The sequence below is a fragment of the Aptenodytes forsteri genome, unplaced genomic scaffold (assembly GCF_000699145.1).
Source record: "Aptenodytes forsteri isolate BGI_AS27 unplaced genomic scaffold, ASM69914v1 Scaffold15, whole genome shotgun sequence".
Lineage (NCBI taxonomy): Eukaryota > Metazoa > Chordata > Aves > Sphenisciformes > Spheniscidae > Aptenodytes > Aptenodytes forsteri.
In genome coordinates this window covers 24765508-24787022 of record NW_008795129.1, presented here as the reverse complement: position 1 = coordinate 24787022, position 21515 = coordinate 24765508, and the positions used below count along the sequence as shown (strand labels likewise).

General features: G+C 37.9%; 2 protein-coding genes across 2 annotated transcripts in view; one reads left to right on the top strand and one right to left on the bottom strand.

The window, feature by feature from the left end:
- Window positions 1-8785, top strand: part of FAM196A (family with sequence similarity 196 member A) — a 51393-nt gene extending 42608 nt beyond the window's left edge. The window contains exon 4 of the mRNA XM_009277962.2: window positions 7226-8785. Within this exon, the coding sequence (XP_009276237.1) occupies window positions 7226-7409 (184 nt within the window). The 3' untranslated portion in view covers window positions 7410-8785. The remainder of the gene's footprint in view (window positions 1-7225) is intronic.
- Window positions 1-21515, bottom strand: part of DOCK1 (dedicator of cytokinesis 1) — a 307079-nt gene that overhangs the window by 207475 nt on the left and 78089 nt on the right. Inside the window, 2 exon segments of the mRNA XM_009278124.2 lie at window positions 16459-16554; window positions 19042-19169. Of these exon segments, the coding sequence (XP_009276399.1) occupies window positions 16459-16554; window positions 19042-19169 (224 nt within the window).

Here is a 21515-nt window from a genome sequence, read left to right as displayed (position 1 = left end):
GATGCCCAGCCAGTCCCCGAGCAGCGGCCCCCCCGGCCAGCTTTCCCCAGTTTATGTACTGAGCATGACGTCACATGGTATGGAATGTCCCTTTGGCCAGTTTGGCTGTGCCCCCTCCCAGCTTCTTGTGCACCTCCAGCCTTCTCAGTCGGTAGAGCATGGGAAACTGAGAAGTCCTTGGCCAGTGTAACCATTACCTAGCAACAACTAAAACATGGGTGCGTTATCAACTTTGTTCTCATCCTAAATCCAAACCACAGCACTGTACCAGCTACTAGGAAGGAAATTAACTCTATCCCTGCCGAAACCAGGACACATGTGAATTTTAATCCTTGAACAGAAATCAATATGAGAACATAAGTCTTCTGTTTAAAATTTGTGCATTATTCTAAGGCCTTTATCATGAATTATTTCCGTGAAGGAGCATCTTGAAGAATTCATGCTAGAATTCCCTTTAGTCACAAAGGTCAGAAGTACTCAATAGCTTTCACAAGGCAACTTCAGCTTCTGGAATTAAACTTTTTACTAGATCAAATCACTAGCCAATTTCTGCATAGGGGGGACCAACAAACTTAAATCAATACTATACTATTGTAGTTGTTGGAGGGAAAAATGACTCAAAGCTGTGTTGACTATTAATTTGGCTACATTTAGTCCTTTAAAATTTTGAATTAATATATGCTGGGTTTCAGTATTTGTCTTTGATACTGAAGTTCTTCTAAGGTGCACTCCAACTATTCAACAGAAAATATATTAATAGAATCTATGAAATTTAACTCTCAATACAGCAGTGGCAAATAAAACAGGTTAAAATCATGGTGATGCAAGTTCACTAGGTAGTACAGACCCACATGGAAGGTTAAAATCATGGTGATGCAAGTTCACTAGGTAGTACAGAGCCCACATGGAAGTAGTACACTTGTAAAGGTTGGATATAGTGATAATTATTAAAATTAATAAATATGGCAATACAAAGTGAAAATAAGACAAGTAGACATAAATTCCTAAGATATCATCAGTATAGTAAAATCAGGTAACTAAATGATGAGAATAGTAATTTTCATCATCTTTTTATTTCCTACCCACATTAATTAATTTACATTCTTTCTCATCTTAACTCTAGACTGTAAGATGCTTAGTAGAAAAAAATGGATCTTAATGGCTTGCTAAAGCTGACAATGTTTTGGACCCTAGGCATTTGTGATTTTCAGGCTGTAATAGGAAATTTAACAGAGATTGCTTAAAAGTGTATTAAGCTAATTTTCGAGTGATTAGTGCTTATCTGGATCCCATTCTTCCAAGATGTAGCATGCACTAATGCCATGTCATTCAATTAAAGTGACCCAGAAGGAGACAGTGTGATCTTCTTTAATTCCTGCTTCACCTAGCCTACTTAAATGCAAAGAGTTAAGCCAATCTACAAATGCTTGCAGGATCTGGGCCTTAACATTACAAACTAGGTAATAAAAAGGTAAACAGAAGGGGTGTCAACTGAAATGAGAAAGGCTCAGGTTGAGTAGAAGGAGAAAGGTTTTCCCCTGAGGCAGAAAGCAGAGGGACAGGCTGCCCAAAGCCTGTGCAGGCTCCATCCTTGGAGGTTTCAAGAGACAACTGCATAAAGCCCTCAGCAACCCAGTACCAAGCCTGAATTACTGATTCGGTGATCTTACACATAACCAACATATCCAACTGTTAGCTTCTAATATCTTAAAATGATTCATGTTAATAACGTGACTGTGTTAGAAAAGAAGAAACCCCATCCATATTTCTAAGCTTGTTGCTAGAAACCCTCCCACAGTCCGTATGTTTAAAACCAAATGGTTACGACTCCTCAAACTCTGTTTTCAATCCTGTATGCAGCAACAAAATTAGAAAAAGTTCACTCTACTGCAGCATGCAAAAAATAAACTCATTAACATATGATCTCAAAATCATTAAAAAACCATGAAGCCAAAACCAGAAAATCCACCACACAAATCCCTAATCCACAGCGCTAGGATTTAGAAAATGGGATTAGCCAGAAAGCAGCAGCCTGAGTGAGGTGGCCACCTTGTGTGCATGCCTTGAGGTGTCCAAATTGTCCGCCTTGGCTCTACATCACCCCCTTTATCATACAATGGGCCCTAGGTACATAGTTACAACACCTCTTGAAAGCACTGCGTTTCACCCGCACGCATTATGTAGCATGTGCACACACAGGCATATTGTGCCACACAAACCCCAAAGCACCTCTGAGATGTTCTCAGGGCCTCTGAGAATGGCTGGAGGCCAAACAAACCCTGCGTTGATCAGCACTACTGCACCATGAGTGCTCAATTAGAAAGTCACGCAGTTCTTTACTCCTCTCCCCTGGGGCTTCAGGCACCAAGTACACAGTCCTTCACTGATGAGCAGCTATTCAATATATTTTGTTTCTGTTTCTTTCCTGAATATGATTCAAATTCTGCATAGAAAACAGTTTTGTTCCAAGTTTGTCCTGGGGTACTCGTTATTATGGTATGCGAGTCTCCATTGTTTTCCAAACACAATAACTCCATTTCACAAACACCAAAAGCAAAGGCTGGGGGACACTAAGCCCAAAGCAAATCAAGCAGAGAAACCCCACAGAGGTTCCCGCTGACTTCAATTCCAAAATTAACAGTCATGTATAAAAATAGTTTTCAAGGCAGCATTCAACTGCCCGACTGTTACTCTCTACCTTTTTGCAACACTTTGCCTCATTCGCTATAAACCCAACTTCCATAGCAAGTCAATGGTACTTCCTAGGGACAAAATTAGATCATGAGTCACGTTTCAGCTAGGCTCCCCAGTCAGTTTAGTGCACATCCATGCTGTGCAATAAATAACACCAGGATCTGGGAAATGGGAAAGGAAGGAAAAAAAAAAAAAAAAAAAAATTAAAAAAATCTCATTTTGGGTTCCCTTTGCACTGGTATCAGGCCCTAGCAGAAAACAAGATGACAGAAAAGCAGCCTCAGGGTTCTCTGCTCTGGGGCTCGATCAAGCACAGACTAAGGTATCTTAGAGCTGCAATTGCAAAGAGATTTTTGATCAGTCCTGGACTAGACTCATCTCACTGTGAAGGAATTTCAGCACTTATATTTACAAAGTTCTTGCCTGTGTTTAATGAGCACATCAAAATAAAATTCTCAAAGGTCTGTTATTTGATTTGGCCAGATTTTCACGGGAATGACATCTATGCAAACACTGATACACAGGCAACTGCCCTAAAACATGAAGTTTCTGTTGTAAACCTTCTAAGTATATAGTTGTTTTGGGGAGGAAACACAGAAAAACAGAATACTTATCACAGACAAAATTTTACTGCTTATAGTTGTTCACAAAAACAGCCTATCTATTTGCACTGGAGTTTCATGCACAGGAAAAATTTGAGACAGGCACTGAACATGGAGAAACTCCAACCCAATGTTCCAAATTTGACAATATTGTAGGTAAGTGAACCTTTAGTATGCCCTAATCGGATGTGTCAGGTAAATGTTTGTGGTGCTAGCGTTATATAATATTTTGATTCGTCCCTTGATTTTGTAGGGCTTATTCACAATTGTCAGTCTATTGAAAAATACTATTACTACATCTAACGAAAAATGCTTCTGAAGCCAGTAATTACGATCTCCATCATGCATAATGCTAGAAGAACATATAGTCCTCACTAATTAAGTTTATGGAGTTATCATGGAGAGGCTTAAAGAAGAGACAAAAACAGATTAAGTTTGAAAGTGAAAAGAGCCACATGGCACAGAGTATTTCAAGAAAAGGTCATTTTGAGAGGAAACCTGTAGATACTTAGGATACAAAAATAGCACTAAGCAAAACAAAATGTCAGACCTGTGACAGGTGACAAAATCAAGTTCATGAATGCAAGAACTGGAAAGATCTGCAGCTCTATAACAAAATTATAAAGAAGTCACAAATATGTAACACTTACTGAATTTAATAATATTTCATATGTTTCATATAAAGACCAAAAATAAAGTCAGCTCTAGCTAATTTAGAAAGATATGTGAAAAATTACAGAATAAGGGTTTTGTCTTATTGCTGCAGCACAAACGGTTATACACTAAACCTAAGTTTAGTTTGCCTGAAAGGAATGGTTACATTAAAAAACCTACAAAGCTAGATAAATTGATCTTGATAAACAACAATCAATTATTGCAAAATTTACAGTTATAAATGCTGAAATAATATGTTTTCATTCATCCTCTTTATACTCTTCAGAAGCAAAATATTTCATTTTGATGTAAATAGCTGAAAGACAGCCTGAACTGTGCTGCAAATGGTTTTATGCGGTAGAAAATGATAATAACATGGTTTTTGTCATATGGACTAGAACTAAGACTGTTTTTCTCTTGAGGTCTGTCTTTAATAGAAATTGATTATGAAAAAAGTTATTCTGTTCAGCCAAGTTTTTTTAAAACAATTTATCTTTTACATCAATTTCAAGTAGCTCTTAGGAGAGCACCCCTTCAAGAATAACATTTTGAAAGAAGTAAAAATGAACTCTGCCAATGCCAGAGCTGAAATGCCTTCCTCCCCCCCCCCAAATTTATACTGCAAATTTATACTGAGAAACAAACCAACTATAATATATGCCAAATTCTGCACAGATTTGCATGCCACTTTAAATGAGATTTAGAGAGCTCTTAGAGAAGATTCTATTTCATGCCGAGATTCTCTCACTATTACTGAAAGCATTTATGTGGTGGGGCATTCACAATCAACCGATATCCCAATCTTACTACAAAATTAATGCCGCACTTATCTAACCAACTGCTTTTTGCTACCTAAACTGCAAACAAGAACATGTTATCAAGTTGAAGACAGCATTGTTCTTTCATTAACAAGGACAGATATTAGATTAATCAGTAGGCTTGTAGTGTTCTTCTGCAGTAACAGGATACCCAACACAGCTGTCTCCTGCAAATTCAGTATTCGTAAGTATAGTTCTAGCATATAGCTGAAATTTTAAAAATTACCTTCTTTGATTTGGAATGTCTTTTTACTGCTTAACAAAACAGAGGTGGGGAAAATATTTTGAATATTTGAACTCTTACCTAATTTCTTTCTCTCCTCCACTATTAGAAAGTTTATCCAAATCACTCCAAATCACTGAAATGCTGACACTTTTGCTCAGAACATATTTCACAGTTAAACTAGGCACAGCCAGATGCAAAACCAACCAAAACACCAAACTAGGCACAGCCAGATGCAAAAAAAGACCTTACACCTTTCCAGCATCCCTTTCTAGGGCTTCACTGGAAGTCCTTGTAGGCAGACTCTTCAGCTCTTCAAAAAAACAAAGCACAAAGATATCCCAAACTTCTCTTAGCATCTTTGATTCCCTCTCCTCCACCCTAAGAGGAAAATAAAATCCACGTAAATCAGCAGATGGTATTAGATGGTATTATCTGCTCAGTTTGCAAAGGCTGTGGCACTGAAGTCCACCAAAATTTCCCGTGACTTCTGTTATTGCAGCTTACTTAGAGAATTTCCTCTGAAATTATTTCAGGTGTTTTGTACTGCATGCTTCCATGCATTCAAGGTGGGGTGCCACTCTCCTTAAGCTAGACAGGAGTAGTAGTAACAAAATTTTAAAAATCTCTTGTTAGATGAACTACACTGGGAGCATGAGGCCTGAAAAAGTAGACCTAACTTCTCTAGTGGTTTACGCCAAACAAGCAATGGCAGAAATTACTCAGAAAACATATTTAATACTTATTAAAGGTGAACTGACATCCAGGAACAACTTCATATTCATGCAACGCTGAAGTAGCAAAGTTGTCAGTGCAAAGCCCAAGAAACCTCAGCAGTAGAGGTGAAAGGGCCACCTCTCAAGTGCCCCAACAGATGCATTCAGACACAATCTTCACCTCAATCATTAACTGTTAGGTTTAAAATATCAAGCAAAAAGTAGGGAAGAAATAAATTAACCCATGACTAAATTCCCTTAATTTCACCCTGTCTTCTAAATTTATCCTCTGATATCCAGGTGCCACATTGAAATGTAATGCATTAGACAGGATGAAAAGACTCGGTGCAGGACTTGGCCACAAGCTGCTGTACCAAATGCAACTAAAACCATGACGTTTCCAGGTATTTGTAAGTGGCCTAGATTCAGTTTTGAGTATCAGACAGAATTAACCTTTTGCTGAAGTTTACAATGTGGTTCCCTTGTTTTGTAAGGTAAACTTGAAATGATCTGTAGTGCACTGTTGAAATAAGGGTTGTAATTTCATCTTTATTATGTTTCTTAATTGCTGGCAGGATTTTGTAGCCGACAATGTTTAGAATTCAGGAGGTGTATTTTAGAGCTTCAGTATATTGTTTGAATGCAAGCTTACGCTTAAATGAGTATTTCCCTTATTTCTATTACATTTTAATGGCAATGGAACAAGCGAGTACACACTAGCTACTACTGAAACGGGTTCTTTCCATTTTACTTATTTTACCTACAGATCTGGTCAGCTAAATGGATCTACATCATTAGATGTTTTTGCCTCAGCAGTCATTTACAGCAGGGGCCGAGTAGATTTTATGTTGTTATCCTCATTACAGGGCTAAGTTTAGATGCTGTCAGCATATGCTAAAGGATTGCACTGTAAAAGAGAATTGTTTTTTAATTTATTCATTTTTTTTCCACATGCGTATATGAGTATATACATATGACAACAGTTTGGTGAAATTAACCTAACTCATGGTAAAACTTGCAAGAAACAGCTACGGTAAAGAAATTGCCATGACAGCCTTGTTGCTTATGGCCAACCCATCAGCTTTTCTGAAAAGCACAAGGATGCACATGCCTGGCTGCCACCCTAACCTCCCAGACCATGCAGACAGGAGGGAGAACTGAGCCTGGGAGCCCTCTGAAAGAGCATTTCTCCAGAGAGATGAGTGAAAAAGTAGTATTTCTAGTCTTCAATCACAGCACTTCTACCATAATCCTCAAGGCCCTCCTAAACAGGAGGGAGAAGTTTGCTTCTCATTCCCATTCCTATTTCTCTTTTGCAGTATGTCCTTTTTTGACCTTCCTCTTCCCCCCATCCCTTTCACTTTTGGTGTAAGAAATGTGGAGATCTGATTTAAACATTTATTTTGTATTTGAATTTCATAAATTATGCACTTGCCCATTGGTGTCAGATGCTGGCTTAATTGAAATCTTTCTATCATCATAATTAGTAACTAATTGCTTTTTTCTTCCCTTTTTTAGTGTGGAATTGGATTTTAAACAGCAAGAAGATAAACTACAGCCAGTTTTGAGAAAACTTCATCCTATTGAGGAAACTCAGGTTGCACCTTTGCCTTATTCTCAGGAGAGCTACTCCTCCACTCCCAAGCAAAAATCCAAAACTGAATCAAAAAAGCATGGAAGATGGAAACTCTGGTTCCTTTAACCCAAGTCCATTACATGTGGAGTTCAAGGCCTTCTTTGAAAAATATTTGGAGTTCTATCAATCATCTATAACGGGATCTTCGTAGACTGATCAGTGTTACCGGCCAATATAGTTCTGACCATTCTGGCAGCATTCAGTTCTCACTGTATGTACCAAAAAGGCCTTTGTACCTATAAACTAATGTCCAGAAGCAAGGCGTTAGATAATACCTTGCCAACTTTTATTTGCAGTTCACCAATGTGGGATGTAAAACCTGAATTGAAATTTGTACAAAGATGGAACGTAAAACTATTTCCCCCCCTTAGATCTGAAAGCGTCACGTTCTAACCTGTTAAATTGTAGGCTGTCATCCTGTACGCAGCTAAATATCACTATTGTTTTAAAGCCTTTTGGGGGCTTGGTTTATTGTCTTTAAACAGCAACGAGGGGAAAAAAAAAGCAAGCAAGCCTTATGTTTGCCATGGTCTTCAGTTTTACAAATCCATGTTGATCGGGGAGTGCAGTTTTCAGCACATACATCCTGGACAAAGCACAATTTTTCATGTGGTCCAAGAGCAAGAATAATCTCTAAGATGTGACTATATGTATATTTGCCTTCATGTGACGTAGGCTTCAACCAAGCTATCACATTTCAACAGTGCACCATCATTTCTAATTTAGCTATGTCCTTATCACCAGACGAACAAGTTTGCTGCTCATCTCCAACGGGTGAGCAGCTAGAAACCTCCCAAAGTCAGAACAAGCCTTTAACCACACCAAGCTGACAGGGTCAAGGCTACGGGACAATCATCTGTCCTAGATCTCACTTTCAGTCTTTTGGTACTCACAAGGTCTAAATGACACATTCTGGCACAGAAAAAACAACCACCCCACAAACAGAACAAAAGCTCTACGGATTGTTGGCATTTGCCATAATGTAATATCTTTTTGTAACTCAGTCTTTGGAAAACCTCTACACTATTGCAGAAGGCACCAGAAAATTTATAGTATGCATTATGCTTTGAAACCTATTTGGAAGGAGCACCAATTTTCAATGCTATTTATTTACTAAGCTTCTCAGATGGGTTTCCCAATATATTATAATTTATATCGAAATCTATCAATTGTACTTGCTAACCAACACACTTAGGGAAGAGATGTGAATCAGTTTTTTCCTAGTTTTTTGTTTTGTTTTTTTCTTAAATGACACTTAAAATTTTGCTCTGAATTATAAACTGCAACTTCTTCCTTTAAGTATTCGTTACTGTCATTAAACTTGCATCTAGAGTGACCGTTTGTGGAAAAATTTCTCCCTGGCTAGAAGTGGCCAGGGAGTGGGAATCTTCTGGGTTTTTTTTTTGTTTGTTTTTGGTTTTTTGGGTTTTTTTTAAGGATTTAGGATAATTTGAGTCATACAGTATCATGTGACAAACTGGTTTACTAAGAATTGGATTTGAAATTGCATTCCCTGCAGTATCATTAAGATACAAATTCTTCAGTCTTTAGGTGGAAGAGATGTACTCATTAGCAGAAGAGTTTGCACATACTAAAAAATTTGAAGTGTTTTCATTTACACTATTTTTCCTATTAGCTCAGCATCATAGAATCATAGAATCAACTGAGGTTGGAAAAGACCTCTAAGATCATCGAGTCCAACCGTCGACCCAACACCACCATACCCACTAAACCAAGTCCCTAAGTGCATCAAATCCATTACTGCAAGAAAACTCGAGAAAAATAACTTTCCCCTCCTCCCCCCCCCCAAAGGAAAGAGCAAGGAAAGGAAGTTAAAATGGGAACAGAAATGCAGAAGAATATGTCTGTGTCCACCTCAAAATTAATTTCAGCATGCTTTAATGAAAAAAAGTCACCTTTGCAGTAAACCTTCAAGAGGGCTACAAGTTCTTGTACATAAGCAAACAATATCCTGAAATACTTTTGTGAAAGCTGAAGGATTAGAAAAGGTGATCCTGTGTACCAGGAAGGAAGTGCAATTGTTTCATGTGGAAAAAACGTTTCATGTATTTTATACCGTTTTTAATTGAAAATATAAAACTGTTTACAAGACAGCCCACCCTACATGTTTTAGAAACCCAAGTATTTCCAGACAATAAATTATTTTTTTTTCTAAACAGAAAGAAATATCAAATATGGACAGAACAAGAAAATACAACAGCATTATTTTAAAATAGTGTTACAATTTATGAACTCATCTGTGCTAACGTGCCTAGTGTTTGGGGTTTTTTTTAAAACAAAATTAAATCAAGCATCTCTCAATGGCAGTCAATTAGAAATTGTCACCGAATCAGTAGCTTTTCCCATAAACCTATTCTAAATGTTCTTGTGTGCAAGGACTCTGACACAAACTGAACTGTTTTTATGTGCGGTTACTGACTCATACAGAGACCAGTATTCTGTAATCATTTAAAATGATAGAGGAAAATTCACTGGTGAAACATGTAAGAGCTAAAAGTGAAAGTTCTCACGGCGTGTTCTGTACATGTCCAGGCTATTTTCTTAAGAAGTTGCAAATTTTTAATTTTTTACATTTTTTTAAAACTGGAAAAGCTAACATACATATAGTCTTGCTTAAAATTACATATCGTGTTATATCGTACCATACAATGTAATTTGTAATAAAATGTTTTTGCAAGTGTGTAAAATGTATCATATTGTATTACGTTTAGAATCACTCAGGCTCAGGTTAGACACTGAGAGAAAAACCTAATTCTTTAGAGCTTTTAGTTAAATGTGACTGACAAAGCTATTTTCACCCTAATGTAGAAGTTCTTATAAAATGCAGGTATGCGGTTATAACAAAGAAAATGCATCTTCACTTTCAATGTGGCACATAACGTAGCTTTGCTGAATTCACTGACAATACCATGCACTTTCATACACTAATTTGCTATATGCACTTCTCCCATATGCTTAAAAATACTTTTTAGTCAATAAATACTGCAGTGATTTTATATTACTTGCTATTTTCTGAGTCCGTATAATTTTCATTAAGCAACATTACATTCTTTGTTTTAGAACTATTAGGAAACACTATTCATGTGAGTATCACTTGTTTTCTTAAAGGAAAAAAAGTCACTGTAAAAATAGTTTAAAAACCAGGATAAACTGAAAAAAATCATAATTAAAACTGAAAAATCCTATCATCGGTACAAAGTGTTTGCTTTTTCTTGCTTAAGATGCAAAACCACCGTCTATGCCTTTAATTTCACTCTATGTTTTAAAGGTTAATCATTTTTTCAAAATCCAATAGGTTAATTTTTCATGAACACTTTCAAATCAAGTACACTGTTAGATTATACCACTTCTTTAGCATCTGTATAATAGCACACATTATATATTACTACTGGAATTTGTTAACTGGATTGCCACTAAAAATGTAACTGCTATACCGACACAATTCTGTTTAGTAGAATGAAATGGACTGCATGAAACAATTTTTAGTATTATTTCAGCATCCATAAAATACAACTGTGGAGTGCTAATAATAATTGGAGTGCTAGAAATTTGCTGTCAATGTGAATGCAGTTTGTTCCGATAAACATTGGTAGGTCATACTCCATACCCATTCGCTGCATCGGTGATATTATATTTTACAACATAAAAAAAGCTCAGTATTAGTGATGGAACAAAATCATGACCATCATTCGAATACCACTTCAGTTTTTGTGAAATTACTTTGCAATACATAATTTCAAATGTTTTTGAAAGATAAGAAAACATGCAATTCAATAAAACAAAGTATAAGTTTTTACATCGTAGAAGTCCGGTGAAGAAAATGAAGCTTTCTCCCCAACATTTTGGAACCCATTAATCCTCAACTTGACAGATTTTAAGGCACAGAAAGACAATTTACGTCTAGCTTCAACTCCTAAATAACTTTAGCCCCAGAACTCTCTCCCATGACCCTCAGTAACTCATATTTTACTTAGACTCAGACTCATATTTTACCGCCTTCCAGAAAGACATCCTGCCTTGAAGATGCCAAGAGATGGAGAATCCACCACTGTCTTTGATTGAGTGTTCACTTCCCACATCAGTGCCATATCAGCTGCTCTAGTTTACACTTCTCATGCTCCAGTGCTGTCGCCAGCTCCTCCTCTTTCCTTTGACAGATGCCATCTTCACCCTACAGAGATTCTCCTTCACTATCACCGAGGGGCACCTCTCAATCTTTTTATTAACCTCAGATGGCTTTCACATCTCACACCACAAATCTCTTATTTTCTCTACTTTCTGATGATTTCTGCAGCATTTCTGTTTTGGTTTCACCACATCCTTGTTTTAAAGTGTAGAGGGGGAAAAAAAAGCGATGTGGAAAACACTCCACGCATCAGTAAATTCATAAAGTCCTCTCCTGTCCACTACTTCCTAGTTACACATCCCAGGAGAATCTAAAATAGCATTTTTTCCCTGATCACAGCAGGTGTTCACACTGTTCACCATATACCACTACATGTTCAGAGCCGCTGCTCTTAAGGACAGAGTCTCTCGGGAGTACAGCCACTTCCTACACTCTTTGCTCTTACATCTATGAGCTAGATTTTTTTCTGTATCAAAATGGAATTTGATTTGTTCCACCATATAAAGGAACCAAGATTGTCTAGACAATGATCATACAGTTGCACAAATCTGCCAAGTGAAGTATCTTCCAAAAATTGTACACATAGGGATCCAAAAACCCCATCTGGATGTCCTTTCTGAAATTAAAGAGTTCAGCAACTAGCTTGTTTTTCTTGGCTTTGCAAATGAAAAACATACCAAGCTGCTGATCACAAGGAAGTAGGGAGTAGTCATGATTCATTTTGGACCCACCATCATATCATGGCCGGTCAATTCTGATTTACGGAAGGAGGCCAACATGCTGACTCACGTGGAACGCAACATTCTTCAAAAGTTACTAGGCAAGGAAAGAGATGGTTTAAAAATATCCTTCAAAAAAAAGACTCAAGGAAGCATGCTCAATTTACTTTTTTTCCAGGCAACATGTTCTTCAGTAGGAAAGATTTTGTGTCTTGTTATATGTGACTTCTTACTGCACGCTAAGCGGGACTAGCTCTAGGCACATGCAAAAGTAGCCCAAAGCAGCCAACTTCTGTGAGCAGCAACAAACCCTGACCTTGCATCAGACAACTCAGCACCCAAAGGCTGCATCTAGTTCTTACCTTCACTACAATAACACACACAGAACCCTCTACTCAGTTAGCAAAGGGATCACGTAAAAATTGCCAGTGAGACTTCCAGAGGAAAAAGTAGCTAAAAATAATTAGTATTAAAATGGTGACAAGTTTTTTTTCTTGCATGTTAAAAACTCATTTGATATGGCAGGCTGGAAGCTAATGCTAATTTCCAAGTATATAAATTCATTGCTTTCACTGAAACGACCTGTATAAGTGGCCAGACTGCACTTAATCTTAGTTAATAAAGACAGCGGTGAAACTGAGGGTTTGGGTTTTTTTACAAGTTCTGAAGGCTAAAAGAGAGTGTGCAGTACCACAAATGTTAACTTACATTCTTCTTGCTACCAACTTCTAACAAAATTATGGTCAAATCAGATTTTAATCTATCACTTATACTCTGTTTTATTTGTCATCTAGTTTTTCTTCTTACAACTGGTCTATCTTATTTCAAGATAATTCTGTTTTGAAGGTATATGATAAAAATAGCTTATGATTTTTATCTAGAAACTCACACATTTAAGGAAGCAAAAATGGAAAAAAAAAAAAAAAAAAAAAGATGTGCAAAGTCAAAAGAGACTATTGGACAATCTTTCCGGTCTGTTCAACACTGTAGAAAAGGCACCTCCTGTAATTAAACATGATTAACTGGCAATTTAAGGTTTAATAGACAGAAACTTTGCCAGAGATGCGAGATACAGCCTTGAAGAATACTGAAGACCAAAAACCTTTAAAAGGTTGTACCCAATACCTCCCATATTCAGACTGAGATATGGTAGGTGTCAGGTAAAAGTTATCAAAATCCTTTTTTTATTTCCTGGATTAAGGTGGAATGTTTGTAACACAGTGAAGTAAATACATTTAAACAGATTACTGTGCAGGTACCGCCATCGCTGCAGGCTGGTCCCTTGCTTTACACTGAAGGTCAGGGTTTTGGTCAGGTAGGTACTACAACTGATCCATCTTTCGTCAACATTTTTCCAAAGGAAATTGACCCGGTAACAGTCATTCAGTATCAGACATACAGTACCCTATCCATAGGCTATGATGTAGAGAAAATAATTTGAATTATTCATGATATCTTTAATAGCCTCTAATTGCATATCCCCCTGAAACAGTAAATTTAGTGTCTTATGTTCCCATTACATTAGCACATCTAGCAACCTCATCTTCTGTTGAAGATTTCTGTTGACTGATGTAAAATCACATTATATTTAAGCATTCCACTTCTGCCACCTCTGTTCCAAGATAACAGCATTTTCACTTTACCGTTTAAATTCTTTACAATCCTCTGCTGATAACATAAAACTCTGGCCTCTCAGAACCACCTCTCACTGACTTATCACACAGTCAAAACCAACACAACTGTAAGTCACGCAAGCCTCAAACTGAGAAGGGTATACAAAGAATATTATTAAAATATCAATTGAAACAATTTCTACAAAGCAATTGTCTTTGATGTTTACCCCTGTAGATCCCAAAGTTCATGCATCCCAAATGCCACAGTAGTTCCACAGTGATTAGAACAGAGGTTTATAAAGAATGTGAAATTAAACAAACTTGACTGACACTGCAAGGGGGTTATGAATCTATGTTTCTAATCTAGGTATTGCTACCTAACAGAAAATAAGTCTTGTCTCAGACGAGAAGGACTGCGTCTTCCATTCATTTGAGCTATTCAAAGCAGGATCCTCAGAGGAATGCTTCCAGAATGAAGCTAAAAGCTGATAAATCTTAATGTAGATATAGTTCACATCTACAGGAGTAAATGCCAATTTCTCAGTATTTTTGATCCAAGTTCTTTTTTAAATTTAAAGTGTATTATGCAACATTAGATTTGGGTGAAGATGACACAGCTAAGTATTTCTTCAAGCTAAAAAACATGCCAGCTTTAGTACACCAACATAGCTATCTTTATATAAGAAACAAATTGCTATGTCCTGTATTTTACTTCTTTTGAAAAAGTTATCATTACTTGAACTCTGCGTCTGTAAGGTCCTTTATTTTTAAAATTCCTTCCTTCTACTCATCCTGTATGGTTAATTGTCTAATATAAGTTCCAGGTAAAACTATACTAATATTGACAAAAGAGAAGTTAATATACGATTTCAACCCGATTCTGATCCAAGAGGGATCAGGTTATGCTTGCTAATTATCACTTAGATTTTACTCTTCCTGCTTTGCTGACGCCACAAAAATGAATTGTTACTGGTTGATCACAGGAGGATCCCTTCAGCTACAGACTGAATTTCAAGATCGGAGTAAGTACTCCTTGAAAATACCCAGTCCTATTAATTCTCAATTACGTAATTACAGAGTGTGCGGATAAAGTGATTTCAAGCTGTATTCATGATCACTGTGGATATTTTTAATACAACTGTACTTAGTTAAAATATATACAGAAGTTTTCCAATATAATTTGATAAATGCAAAAGAAATAAATAACATTTTAAAATATCATCTAAATCATGTTCATCAAAACAATAATTAATTCACATCCTAACTGTAGCCGAAGAAGTTTCCTGTATGTATGTCTTACAAGCCTACACCTTCTGCACAACCAGGGGAAGAAATAGTTTTGTACCCTTGTACAGAAAAATATTAAGATATCTATTCTGTATATTATTAATGATTTCTGTGGTAACACACAAAGTAACAACATATAAACCTTTTGTCTTCCTTTCACTGGTACTGCATCCCAGCGTTATAATTTTCTGTAAGAATGATCTCTACTTATAACCATTTCTTGCTCCAACAATGAATCTGGTGATCCATTATCACTTTCTTATGAGAAAAACTACTATTGCAAATCAAAGTGATTAAAGTGGAAGACGAAAAAAAGTTAGTGAATGACGCACTGAAGACAAAACTAAAATTGTAGTATGTTTGCAGACACAAGTACCACCATATGCCAAGTAAATAGGACAGCAGTAGATAAGTAAGATGTGCTGAGGACAGAGCGCCTTGTCGTAAAAAGTCAAATATCACTGTGTGCAATTACACAGAGGAATAAAAGCGGAAAAGAAAGGGGAGATCGAAAAAAGAAAGTGCTAATGGACTCAGATATATCTGACTAACAAATAAACCCTTTTTTAAGAAAGAAATCAGTGTATCGAACCAAACTGAACCAAATTAATGTAGAATGGAAGGACAGCTACTCAGACAGATGAGAAATCTGGCCCACTTTGACCACTTTCCTATATATCAGTTGCCAGATGCAGACACCTAAGGAAGAATATAAGGTAAAGGCAAACACACAGTGAGATTCCCAAAAACACACTAAGATCTATCCCCATTTTAAATATCAGTAGGCCTCACTATTTTTTTCATTATTTAGACCAAAATTAATGAAAAATTCAAATGTCAGGCTTTAAAATCACAGTGCTATGCCACCGAAGTGGAACATGACAACCTGCCGTTACTGCATCAGTCCTTCCTCTAGGTTTTCAAAACGCAATAATTTGGGGCTCTATTCTTCAATCATTCAAATACTGCCATTACGTTGCTCATCTCAGTTGTAGTCAAAAAAGGCAAGTAAATGCTTGTAGAGTCAAATGATTGCTAATGTAGTAACAAACATGCAAGTCTCATTTCCACACTTTTCAGCTGGCTAATTACAAATAATACATCATTTTGGTTAACACAGACATCTAAAATCTGGCTAATCACCTGGCCACCGATTTTTTTTTTTTTAAGTTTTTTTTCTCCCCCTGTGTAAACCACAGAAAAATTACAAGCCAATGTTTTACAGATTACTGAACACAGTTACAGAAGGTTTTGATTGCTTTGGGTCACCTGGGATTTAAATCCTATTACAATCAGGTTCAAAGAGATGTGTGACAGAGGTATTTAAGTTTACATCAAGAGACACTTACAATGAGCTCCGAATCACGTCCCATGGAAATGACTGTTCTGTTTACTGTCCTCAATAGCTTTTCCATGATTATCTGGACATGTCGTTGTGTTGGCCCCTAAGGAAAAAGAATAAATTAGTGGTAACTAGATACAAGAGACACCAACACAATTGAACTATTTATGTTTGCCTTTAAATCTGCCTGTCTTGTGAAAGTTAAATAAAACATCGCTCACTGCTGTTGATCAAAAGCAGAAAATCAGTCTCACATTTTACCAAACGCCATGCAACGTCTGTTTTATTAATACGTTTCTGATAAATTAACATGTTCTGTTACATTTATTTAAATGAAAAGCAAGTCCCTGGAAATACAGCAAAGCCTATGACATTTAGTTACCTAACAATTTTATTTTCCTAAATCATTTTTCCAACATCAAAAGCCCACATGCATAACCAAATCTGGGGGGCTATTCTGCAACAGCTGAATTAAAAGAAACAGAAAAGCAAAGCAAAACTTTGGTTAAGGAACTTTAATTTCAGTCAATTGTTTCAAATTAACATTTCTGTATTAGAAGTAATTTGCCACTATTTTTGAAAGAGTTGAAAATGAAATATTTAGCGCAACTGGCATCTAAGAACAAGTTCAGAAACCTCATGCAGAATGATGCCTACAGGAACTGAAGCCAAGAACACATGACAAGGAGAAAGAAACAGATGAGCTTTGCTCTCATCTTTTTCTTTATAAACAGGCTTCTTCATTGTTTTCATTAGTCTGAAGGAGAAGACTTCAAAAGGGGTCTGTGAGATGGAAAGGGGAAACAATTCTACAGCCAACATTTGTAAGCATTTTCCCAGATAATTGTCTAAATAAAGCAGCATCTTTGTGTTGCTTCTTGACCAAACAAACATTCCGATAAACAATTTCCTTTCTTGCCCTTGGATCCGTATAATAACCCACATCTTATCATTGGATTATGCTTAATTACCAAAGGCAGACTTGCATATATGAAAAATGCATTTGCATATTTGAAGAACAAGCCATCATCAGTACATATGTACGCAGCTGCTGCTCCAGTGTAGACTTTTCCTGCTGCTGACAGATCTGTCTTTGGGATAAACCTTACATCTGTCTTTGGGATAATTCTGGTACCAAGAGCATCTGCAGGGAAGAATGCATCTACCTCAGTACCCTGCTCCTCTCCACCCTCCAGCTCTCCCTGCTTTCTCTCCTATGAGTTCTCTCCAAGACTCTCCTCCTCTTTGCATTCCTGGCACTTATGCTGCTCCTGCCCATTTTCAATTTTACTTTACATCGCTCCTCACTCGCAGTGTTTCCTTCCTTTCCCTGTCCCCTTCTCCATCCCCCTGCCCCATTGGCAAATGGGTATCTATTTTCTGCAGCCCCCTCGCAGCCAGCCATTAACTGACAGCGGTGCAGGGCAGCTCTCAGCTCTGCTCCTGTCACTCCTGCAGCCCCGCTCCAGCTGGGCTCAGCCCAGGAGATGGTGGATCTGCAGGTGAGTTGCTACCACGGAGACAAATGCAGCCAACAAGAGTGACAGGAAGCAGCCAAGCTGTCAAAAACAAATTCCTTTTTTAAAATAACCCACTCTCTGAAACAGTCACACAGAACTACTTTAAAATGAAACAAAATCAGAACGAGCCCAAAAAACATAGTCAAATAAGATGCTAGATATGATGTAAGTAGCTTGACCCCTAAGGTCCTTTCCAACTAAATTAGTGTATGATTCTGCGTAGGACTGAAGGTTCAGGCAGCAGCCTCATCAGCCCAAACTTTTTTAAGAGAGCATCAAATCACTGCAACTCTCCGGCAAAGCACCAATATTCGCATATTTGTGTGAAGTCAAGAGAAGACAAAAAAGGGACTATTATGCAAGTTACACATCTGCATACCAGCCCAGGGCACTGAACAGGTTCTCATGCGCAACAGTCTCATATGTTTACATTCTGAATGGGTAAGGCAACTACACTAGTTATAATATTAATGCAGAAGCCACCACTTTCCAGTTCAGGTTCTCTCTTACTGAGGTGGAGAATTCTACTAGCTAACTTTAAATGGCACTTCAAAAAGCTAAACAAGTTTGCTGTGTTGACAAAAGTATATGTTCACATATACATATGAGTGTGTGTATACACACACACACCGCCTTTCAGCCTGGCCTAGCAGGCCAGTATCAATACAACTCAAATGTGCATTTCCCAAAATGCTCATGGGAAAAAACCAACAACAACAAAACAAAAAAACCCAAACACAAACATTTTCCACCTGGCAGAGGCTAGACACTATGTAAGAGAAAGGTTGAACTCCTAAGAATATCTATTTACTCACTAACTAATGTCTGGAAAAGTGTTATTGGATAACAGTGCTGTATTGGATGCGCCTCAGAAACATAAGAAACATCCTGAGATGTCACACAACACATCCTCATCACTGGATACTTAAAAAGAAGACTTAAAAGAGACTGGTTGGGGGTGGGGGGGGAAGAAAAGAAAATCTAAGCCATCAGGAGTTACCTACTTAATTCATTCTACTAAGATCCATTTCTTTTAAGTGCTAATCATCACAGAACCGTAGGATACTAACCACATCTTTCTTGTAAAGCACTTCCAGGATGTTACTCAGCAACTGGCAACAAGCCTCCAAATCTTCTTGTCTTTCCAAGTGATACTTCAGCTGATCTGTCATTGTTGGCAGCAAGATTTCCCTGCAGTCTGCACACAAAACATAAGGTTACATACACAGCTTTAAATAACTTCATAGCACTGCCTAAAGCCAATCTGCCAACTGGCAACAAGCCTCCAAATCTTCTTGTCTTTCCAAGTGATACTTCAGCTGATCTGTCATTGTTGGCAGCAAGATTTCCCTGCAGTCTGCACACAAAACATAAGGTTACATACACAGCTTTAAATAACTTCATAGCACTGCCTAAACAGCCAATCTGCTTTAGTGCTTACTTAAGATTAAAAAAATCAGAAAAGAGAAGGTAACGTCCTGCTTTTCAACCAAAACCATAAAAACCTGAAAAAGGTATAAGCAAGTGAAAATGAAGTCATTAGGTTAAGAATGCTTGGACAAGCACTACCCTCCTACCCGCGCTGCCACCAGCCCCAGTTCAGCAAAGTACTTGAGTGGTCTCACTGATGTTAACTGCCTCTGCTTAAAAACACTGATTAACTGGACCTATCCAGCACCATCACACAGCATGACACAAAGCATTACGTACAAGCTTAGCTTTACGCTTGCTCGACTGGTTGAGTGTTGGCAAGGTGTATTAAACTTCCTTGACCTTACCTGTACTGGTTACCAATGCAGCATAGTCTAACCGTACAAACATGATTCACTGAGATGTATGATGCTATTCAGATTAACATTCAGCTGCGTGACATGGTCTTTTATAGCTCAAAAAATGCTGCTCAAATAGTTTATGCTGGTATTCAGATGTAGTTGCCTGTACAAGGCAAGTACAGGACTTGCAGAGAGAGAGGGGGAAGATGAGGGAAATGGACATGGAGCTAAATAATGGAACTCAACATTTTGGCTCAGGTCAAGAATGTAAGGGAAATAAGGCGAAGACTGATACTCCTAAACCTACCAGCAGGTAACACTGGGGCACTGAACTAATGAATCTAATTAACGTATAACTTGCAAATTGTCTTGCACAGAGGGAGTGCAGGGACCTAGGGTTCACTCCTAACCCTGGACCATGCTCTTTTTCCTTTAGGAGAGATGGCACAGCCAGAGATACCCGCCTTCTGTATGGTGGCATCAGCTGCAACCAACCACAGCATGAGACTAGAAGTATGCACACTTTATCCGCAAAAGCAGGAAAGAGTGAAGTTAAAGCCCTTCAGCCTCCCCTGTTCCCAGCCCCCAAATAAATCCATGCCCAAAGAAGGGGAACTGGTTATTCTTGTTCATCAGAGCCTGACTCAGTCAAGAAGAAATAACGATGATTAAATTACACAGTGTATATACCATCAGCATAGTACTAAAACATATTTTGGGGGTGAGAGAAAGGAGAGCAGGAAGGGACAAGGAGGAATTAAGAACATTTTGGTATTTTTCCACCTCCTCTAAATAATATTGTAGAATAGGAACAGAAGAACACCATGAGACTTTTCCAGCTATTTTACCCTACTAGACACCAGCTCCCAAGTCCCTTTCCCTACCAATCTGCCCAACTATCTCATGCACATATGGAAGAAGGTGTGAGCTCTGCTTTGCCCAAAGGAAGGAGTACTGCCTCTCTATACTAAAAGGGCTGGATTACCAAGCTGGCAGACAGCTTTTTCTCAGAGAAGTCATATGCATAAGCAGACAGAAAGCAGCACAGCTATACGTGTATATGCACGTGAACCAAGTATCTTGAAAAACAATAGTTACCGTTGAGAAATTTTTATTTTCCTGACACATGGACATACACTATCACAATATGGGTCACTCCAAAAAGTTGCCCCTGTACTATAAAATCCACCTGGCCGACAATCTCTGAAAACATGACTGAAGAATTCACTTTGTCAAATGCTACACTGGCTGTTGGCCCATGAGATCTCTAATTATGCAGTACCTGGGAAAATATGGATGAAGCTCTTGACAGCCACATAAAAGATATATCACACTGACTTTTTTTTTTTTAGCGATATTACCCAAATTGCTTGGACTTGATGGAATATGGATGACTCAGAAAAGGAGGCTTCATGGCAGTCCTTAATGACTATATCATTGCTTAGAGATTATTTTCACACTGTCCTGGTTTCGGCAGGGATAGAGTTAATTTCCTTTCTAGTAGCTGGTACAGTGTTTTGGATTTAGGATGAGAACAAAGTTGATAACGCACCCATGTTTTAGTTGTTGCTAGGTAGTGCTTACACTAGCCAAGGACTTTTTAGTTTTCCATGCTCTACCGACTGAGAAGGCTGGAGGTGCACAAGAAGCTGGGAGGGGGCACAGCCAAACTGGCCAAAGGGACATTCCATACCATGTGACATCATGCTCAGTACATAAACTGGGGAAAGCTGGCCGGGAGGGCCGCTGCTCGGGGACTGGCTGGGCATCGG